Here is an 8,199-nt window from a genome sequence, read left to right as displayed (position 1 = left end):
AAAATAATATTAAATAATGTAATCCAGGCACCTCTGTGGGACACTTCGTCCCTACTGATGTTAAAATCAAACCTACGTAATTGGTTCTGTTTATTCTTTACTCTGAAGTCAGGTGAATCTATAAAAAGAAAACACCGTGAAACGGTTTGACAGCAGGTGTTGTGGATGATCAGGTGTGAGAATGAAGACAGGTGAACAGCAGCGATTAGTTGGGGCCACAGAGACTTTATTAGATATTTCAGGTGTTAGATGGGTCCAACAGGTGCAGACAGGAAATAGAAAATCCTTCACATGTTGGAAGCCTGAAGTCTAACTGAGCGGCTCTAAACGTCCCACGGCGTCAGGACGGACTTGTTACAGTGAGGGAGGGGGCAGGGCGAGGAGGGGAGTGACAGGTGAGGAAGAGGAGGAGGAGGAAGGAGGTGTCTGGTTACAGTGACAGAGTTCACTTCTGCTCCGGCATCAAGTCGTCTATGCTCTCTCCGGCCTCCAGACGCTTCTCCATGTTGACCAGCAGGTCAACGCCGTCCACCACCATCTGGACCAGTTCCACCTCCGAGAAGCCCAGACGGTCTGCATTGGAGATGTCGAAGACTCCGCCCACCGCTGCGGTGTCGACTCCACCTATCAGAGACAAGAAACTCCTTCAGAACAGTGATGGACAGGTACGTCTCCACCTGCGCGAACACCTGAGCATCAGCTCACCTGTTCCTCTCTTCTGCAGCCGCAGTCGCTTCAGGATCTCTCCGAACTTCTCGTGCTTGCTGACGTTGGGCAGTTTGACATGCACGCCGGCTCTCAGTCCGGTCCCCAGGTTGGACGGACAGGTGAGGACGTAGCCCAGGTGTTCGTTCCACATGAACTCGTGTCCACGCTCCTTAAACAAGGACTCGATCTGCGGACGGACAGACAGACGTCAATGATGAGCAAGACGATTCTTACAGTGAACGAGACTCATTCATGGGAGGCGGGACTTTCTTAATTGGCACATCATGCGGCCGCTAACAAGCAAGGAAAGATTGGCGTTATACAGCATGGTTAGAGTTTGTGATGTGAAAGAAAAAGGAGGAGGGCATTCTTTTAAAAGACGGGTGTAGTGTTACAGGTCAGACAGATCCAGTCTGTTTCTGGAGTCTCAAAACCTCAGATTTTTTCTAGTAAACCAGCTTGGTTCACACCAGTTTAAACAGAACTAAAAGGAACCTAACTTTACTCTGTGGAAGTAAACAAACATTTTAGAGATTTGGTCCTGAAAGTTAATCGTCAAGCCCAGAGTCAGCCCAAGCTTTATGGGTCCCTAAGCAAACCTCCCTCAACCATCACAGCCCCTCTGGCTCTTAAATATTACTGGTGTTTAATCATTTTATACTCTAAATGTAATAAACACATTAATTTGCTTTATTTGTAGTTGTCAGACATCGTAGTGGTGTTTGGCTGTGAATTTGGTGGGGCCCCATTAGTCTGCCGATGCCGGCTTTGGATAAGTTTTATTACAACCTACAGTCTCCCCAAACAAATGATGTTCATAGACAAGCAAGCTAATTTTGTGTGGTGTTAGGATGCCAGCACAAGCTTACGTATGTCTAGCCTACAAAAAATTTAATTGGTTGCTAGGCAACAACATAACGCAGCCTCGTTTGGCTGCTTCTTCAGTGGTGGCTTCCCAGCAGCTCCAAAGATGGACATGTAAAACCAAGTCCATCTCATCTCTTTTTTACTGTCACAGTATTCCTTCCATCACTTTCACTTTTTTTTTTTACTGCTCTCAGCTGCTAATCGCTAGTAGGCTCCACCTTCCCCACAACACAACAGCCACAAAGATGGGGAGCTGGATTTAAATAAGAGTCCGTTGGGAAAGAGTTTAGTTTTTTTCATACATAAAAAAAAAAAATGTAAAGATATATATTAAAAAAAAAAAAAAACAGGAAATCAAAATAAATTACATGGGAATTAATACTCTATAACAAAAAGAGGAAAAACAAACAAACCCCTATAAATTTCTTTAAAGGGTATGCAGAGGAACCTTAAGGCTTATTCCATTTTACTGTTTTTATATTTGTATATTAAAAGACTGTTATAAAAAAAGAAGTGGGGAAACAAGGTAATCTAAAGTAATGTTTTCATGAGAATTTTACTCTTTGTTTAGTTGTTTACTGAATATTTTAATTAAATATTAAAAAACTATTTAGTGAAAGTGCATAAAAATCAGGCTTTTATAGGATAATAAAAATAAGAAATTGCTTACCAACGTACAAACAATTCAGAATTGATCATTTAGACTAAAACAGAAGCCGAGTGATACTAAATGAGCTGTTTGAGAGCCAAAAGAGCTAAACTTTCCATGAGACGGGCAGGTGAGACTGGTCCAGAACCAGACAGGTGCAGACAGGAAATAAGGTGCTCACCTTGGTGAGTCCGGTGCAGAAGCGGTTGAACACCTCCTTCATGTTCCCGCCCTTCTGCATGCTAATGACGCGCAGGTGATCCTCCTCGTTCACCCAGACCAGAAAGGTCTTGTTGTCGTTGTGCCTGCAGGTGGACGACAATGAGGGGTTAATGATGGAGACGGGAAGTCCAGTACACGTCAGAGGTCATGACGTCACACTGACCAGATGCCGCGGCCGTCGGGCCAGTCGCGGGCCATACCGGACGCCAGCAGCAGCGGGGAGACGGGCTTGTCAAACAGGAAGTGGTCATCGATCAGCTGCTGCTGCTCCTCCTCCGTCATGTTCTTCAGGGCGTAGTACTTCCCCTTCAGGTCCCCGCTCAGAACATCCAGACCTGTAGGAGGACCAAAACTCAACGTAAGCACTGGCAGGTTACATGTCACATTCATGGTCCAAAAACAGGTGGTTCTGACAGTTTGGAGACCTGAAAACGGTCAGGTTCTGACTTCCATCTGAGGATAAAAGAACCCTCTCAGAACAAAGATAAACTCACAATTAGATCAGTGGTACCAGGTGGTCTGAACCGGTCCCACCTGGGCTCAACTATTAACAGAAACCATCAGGGGCCAGTAATTCAATTCACTTTATTTTTGTCCCCAAGGGGCAATTTAAAAAAATGGGTAGCTTTAAAAACAATAAAAGCAACAATAAATTAAACAATAAAACAAGTTAAAAACAGTCAATAGTCAAAACTTTCTAACAAGCAGCCACGACTTCACCAACAGCAGGTCTGTGATGTGCATCATGTTTGCAGCCAGCAAGGGGCAGCAGAGTCCGCTCCAGCAGCCTCCAGCGGTCCGGTCTGATCCGGTCTCGCCTTATTTGAATATAAATGTGCGATTTTACCCAAACAGAATCATCGACCTCATTAAGAGTCTCAGCAGGACGATGCTCAGCTCACAGTTACATAACATCTGAGTTTACTGAGGCATGGTGGGAAGTCGCGTCCATAGAACCTGGACAGCCTCAGCAAGACTGCACAACCCTGCATTATCAGGGGAAGTGTCCCTGAATGCACCACAGTGCAGCTTTAGGTTGATCTGGATCAGTTGTTCTGTTTCATTCTAAAACTGGACCACCATGAAACAGAACTGGTCACATGACCAGCTGAGCCACATGAGATCCAGTTAATTTCAGTTGGTTTAATTTTTTTTGTCCCTAAATGTTCCTTTAAGTCTTAGAGTGCCACCTTCAGGTGAAGTTGTTAACAAACATCTGACATTTTGTCTTTCATTTGTTATTTCAGAAACACATTGAAGGGAAACTTGAAAACTTAATCTGAGATGGTTCTGACCTTACAGGACATTTCTCAGAACGCAAACCTGACCCGTGTGTGGTAAGACTGAAGGAAGGAAGGAAGTGATGTCATACTTTCGATGGAGAGCTGCTCGATGGCCCGGCGTTCTCCACGGCTGCAGTGTGGCGGCAGACAAAACCCACGGATGCTCCGACCCGTCCGGACCCTTGAGCTCAGCACGTAGTTGGGGTCCAAGTCATCTCCGCCCTGAAAAACAGCATGTGTCCAACATCAGTCAGCACCACGGACAGCGAACAGGACCAGAACCACCAGTTTACCCGAAGCCCAAAACTGGATCAGGGTTTCAGGATGTTAACTTCAGGTCTGAGTTGTCAGTGTGATGAAGCAGGCTCTGAATAAAGTGGATCACCATGGCAACCGGTTCAATGCTCCTTACAACACTCCTCCAGAGCAGACTGCTACACCTAGATTCAAAGGTGTTATCTTAGAAACCCTCTGGGTGTCGCACCATCAGAGCAGCAGAAACTGACCCCAAAACAAACCCAACATGGACCCAGAACGGCCCGTAAATCCAAATCCAGATCATCTCAGATCTTCCTTGTTAATGACGTGGCAGGTTAATGAACTCAGATGCAGATGTTTCAGGCTGATGGAAAAATTACATCATCAGGCTATTCAGGCTTACACTTTCTTCTCTTAGAAATATGCAGCTCCAGAGCGAGATTGAAGCCCCGCCCCTTTTACACAAGCATGTCAGAAAATCTAGTTAACTGACGGAGTTAAAAACCAGCATTTGGCCATTAGACCGGCTCATCAGGTTTAGCTAACCCCGACATGGAGATGGGACCAACTGACCAATCAGAATCTGTGATTTCGCTCAGACTGAAAGTCGGAGCTGCTGCAGCAGGAAGGAAAGATGGCTGACTGACTGAGTTCATTACTGAAAATGTCCAAGTTCGTTTTCTGTTATCAGACTCATTCCAGAAAAAAGGCTGGAGTTGTTCTGAAAACATAAATCAGATAAATATGAAGTATATGAACTTAAGACGTGATTTGATCCCACACACTGTCGGGGAGGACAGCAGGAAATCTGCAGGAGCAAACTTTAGATCATTCAGTCTGTTTTAGACTCCATCAACATTTTCTTTTGATGACTCATCCCTCAGAAAGATGATCAGCGAAAGGCACTAACTTTCTCTCACCCTCCACACACCCACGTTGTTTACATTTTTTCATTTCTAAAAGGTCTGATTGGTCAGGAGGCGGAGCTTTCACCTGCGTTCATCTCTGAACCAAGCCAGGTGAGGTTTCACCATCAGTTGCCATTGCGATATAACCATGTAAGACAGGGATCAGACACTGGTCCTCGATGATCGGCATCCAGGAAGTATTGGATGTGTCCCTGCAGCAACACACCTGATTCAACAAACGGGTCATTAGCTGACTGGGTCAGAACTTCAGCTGTTCAAGATCCTTTTTATTTAAATCAGGTGCAAGACGGATCCTGGTTCATCGTTCAGTATTGGTGTTTGTTTACCTGCAGAATTATGGGTTTTGAAGCTGCTTGTTGTTGTTTACCTGCAGACTGTCTTAGTTTGGGTCTGTCTGTTGTTCACCTGCAGGTTTTGGGGGTTTAGAGCTGTTTGCTGTTGTTTACTTGCAGGTTTTTGGGGCTTAGGTACATTTGTTGTTTCAGGTTTCCGGTGTTGTTTGTTGTTGTTCACTTGCAGGCTTTTGGAGTTTGGTTCAGTTTATTGTTGTTTACCTTCAGGGTTACAGGAATGGGTTTTATTTGTTGTTGGTTACCTACATGGTTTTGGGAGTGGGTTTTCTTTTTGTTGTTGTTTACCTGGAGGTTGTCTGCGTTCAGGTCCGTCTTGTGTTTGTCTGTTGGTTTGTATCCTCCGTGGCGGTCCTCGATCACGGGGTCCAGCAGGTCTTTGAACACCTCGTACGTCTCCTCATCTCCAGCCACACAGCCCACCGTCATGATGAAGGGATGACCTGAGGGAAACCAGGAGATCATCAGGTCCACAGCTCAGAACCAGAACCACCACGCAGAACTCGGTTCTGATCTGTTTGTACTGTTTGTGGACTGGATGTTCGATAGCAGAGCTGCTAAACAAGTTCCTCTGGATTTGATGAAGAGGATCAGACAGGAAGTAGAATTAAGGAGCAGAAATTAACCTGATCTGAGGAGTTGATCCAATTAGAGAGGTTAGTACTGAACAGCTGATCTCCAGAATAGAAAGTCTCTGTGTGAAGGTGATAAACAGCCTGATACCAGGAAGACAGGTACCAAGGACTCTGAGGTCACGCAACTCACTGATGGGGAGGAGTTGATGTTCAGACTAAAAGATGTTCAATCTGAAGAGCGTCCTCCAAGACACCTTCAGGGCCCTGAGTGCAGTAGCCAATCAGAGTGAGTCTTTCATAACTAGAAGTGTGTGTCTCCTGGTGTCTTAGCCTGGTTCTTTAATCTCCACCAGCTTTGATCCAATAAAACATTGAAGAGCTTTAAAAGCCTTTTTTAACTTGTCTGCAGGCGGCCATGTTTGTTTCCATGCTGTGCATCCTCACGTGGAGGCGTAAACAGATGGAGAGATTTCCAGATGATTCCACTCTAATGGAAACTCAGAGATCAGGAGGTCATTGAACCCTTCAGCCGATGTTTTTAAATGACGGCTGAGATATCAACACAGAGAAGTTTTTACACCTACACAGGTGTGACAAACGTGTCATGTGACCTCTGGGTCATGTACCTGGGTTGTCGACTCCGGTCTGGATGACGTCGTCCAGGGTGAAGCCGCTGGGTGTCTCCTTGTCGCGCAGGTTGGCGTACATTTCAGGCGTGAGCACCTTGGCCATGTGATTGTTGTGCTGGCTGAGGTCGGGGTATTCCTGCTCCGAAGAGTAGTTCATCTTCAGCTTGTTGTGGGTGTTTCCAAAAGGCATGATGACGTCTGGGCTGCTGACCAGAACAGAACAGAACGGTGCCCAGCTGAGGTTAAATTCCTAAACTTCTACAGATCATCTAACAAAATCATAACTGAAGAAATTGGTTGTTAATTTTTTTAAGTCACTGATCAATATGTTTGATGAGAAACTGAACAGAACCTGAAGGTTTTATAGAAGAAAAATAATTTGGACCCAGTTCAGTAGAAACACTGAAAGTTTACGTTCTGAGTCCTTTGGCATAAAAACTGATCTTGGAGCCGTTCAGGACACACCGGCAGTACTTCGAGTACTCCGAGTACTCCATTACTTCAGAGTCAGCAGCTTCTCATTGACCTTCAGGTCGAACCGCATCGCTGAGGAGAGAGTCGGCTCGGTCCAGTCTGAATCAGCAGCGCCGGTGGGGGGAGGGGGGGATCAGTGTGCGTGCAGCCGGGACACAAAGGATTATGATGTGCGAGAGGCTGGAATGACGCAGCAGCAGGCCGCGCGGCAGAGGCACCGCGCATGCGACGCCCAGGTCACCTTCAGCACTGTCAATGAGCGACAGAACCGAATAGACCCGGACCGGTTCCGACAGTCTAAACTGAGACTGCAGCCTGTTGAATTTAACGCGAAGAAGAAGGTCACGTGCTCGTAAAGAGCATTAAAAGGAGATGATGTAAGCATGCGTCGTAGCCTGTGATTAAGGAGACATGACGACTGATGCTGCGCGCAGAAACGGCCGCACCGCAGCTTTGTTTGCTGTTTGTGTTTGTTTGTTTTTTGTGGTTTGTTTGTTTTGTTTTGTTTTTTACTTTCTTTTAGGCCTGAATGGATTTAAGGTGGATTTATTTCTGTTTGCGTCAGTCTGAGTCGGCGCGTGAATGCCGCAGACAGAATATCACCGCGCGCGTCTCAAGATTCTGCTGCAAGGTTTGACTGCGCAATACCTGCAGCCAGGATAGGCTGCAAGGTCAGGCAGACCGACGCGTCTCTGCGGCTCCGCAGCCTCCAAACAACCAGTAAACAAACGATAAATAACCGGTAAACATGCATAAAACAGTAAACAGTCCGTTTGTCTGCAGCTTCTTTGTTCATCTCTTCTCCATCCCTCTCTGACTTTTCTGATCCCTGTAGAGCGCGAGCCTCGGCCTGCGGTTCGGTACCGATCAGTGTTGGGTCAGGTCGGGATGCTCCTACCTGTGTTCGGTCTAAGGTTCGGAGGTCTGAAGCGGGTCCGGTTCTCCTGCTGCTGCTGCGGATTAAAGCGGCGCTCCGGTTTTTATATCCGCCCCCCGCGTCCTATTGGCTCCTATTTACAGTCCATTCATTCCATTGGACAGGGCGCATCGGCGGGTCACGTGACTCCCCCTTCTCACTCGCTCGCTCTCTGTCTCGGTTCCTACCGCAGTGCCTCTGAGCCAGGCTGTCGGAGAGGAAGAGGAGGATGGTGCTTTTCTCTGAATGTTATTTTTACGCGTTTCACGCTGAGCTGGTTCTCCTCCAGCATCCGGGGTTTTAACTGATTGCACACCTGATTGTCATGTGACGTCATCA

At 46.5% G+C, this 8,199-nt stretch overlaps 1 protein-coding gene across 2 annotated transcripts; it reads right to left on the bottom strand.

The window, feature by feature from the left end:
• Positions 1-205: 205 nt before the first annotated feature.
• On the bottom strand, positions 206-7,943 carry LOC121633487 (creatine kinase B-type). Of its 2 annotated transcripts, none has more exons than XM_041975565.1 (8): positions 7,843-7,943; positions 6,468-6,673; positions 5,555-5,709; positions 3,819-3,951; positions 2,610-2,781; positions 2,406-2,529; positions 706-895; positions 206-624 (listed from the first exon to the last, which is right to left on the bottom strand). In XM_041975565.1, exons 2-8 carry the CDS (start codon positions 6,658-6,660, stop codon positions 446-448), a joined length of 1,146 nt encoding a protein of 381 aa, XP_041831499.1. In that variant the 5' UTR covers positions 6,661-6,673; positions 7,843-7,943; the 3' UTR covers positions 206-445. The 2 variants fall into 2 exon arrangements, with proteins under 2 accessions (XP_041831499.1, XP_041831500.1); XM_041975566.1 differs by having other exon boundaries at positions 6,468-6,676; positions 7,843-7,918.
• Positions 7,944-8,199: the final 256 nt, after the last annotated feature.

The sequence above is a fragment of the Melanotaenia boesemani genome, chromosome 22 (assembly GCF_017639745.1).
Source record: "Melanotaenia boesemani isolate fMelBoe1 chromosome 22, fMelBoe1.pri, whole genome shotgun sequence".
NCBI lineage: Eukaryota > Metazoa > Chordata > Actinopteri > Atheriniformes > Melanotaeniidae > Melanotaenia > Melanotaenia boesemani.
The sequence above is the reverse complement of the archived record's forward strand: the minus strand, read 5'-3'. Positions and strand labels throughout refer to the sequence as shown.

Bases quoted from the DNA above. Each gene is read 5' to 3' on its own strand.
- LOC121633487 (XM_041975565.1), bottom strand. From the start codon at position 6,660: ATGCCTTTTGGAAACACCCACAACAAGCTGAAGATGAACTACTCTTCG. The intron at 5,710-6,467 runs GTACATGACCCA...GGTTTCCCTCAG, and splicing joins GACCGGAGTCGACAACCCAG to GTCATCCCTTCATCATGACG. The intron at 625-705 runs GTGAGCTGATGC...TGTCTCTGATAG, and splicing joins GCTGCAGAAGAGAGGAACAG to GTGGAGTCGACACCGCAGCG.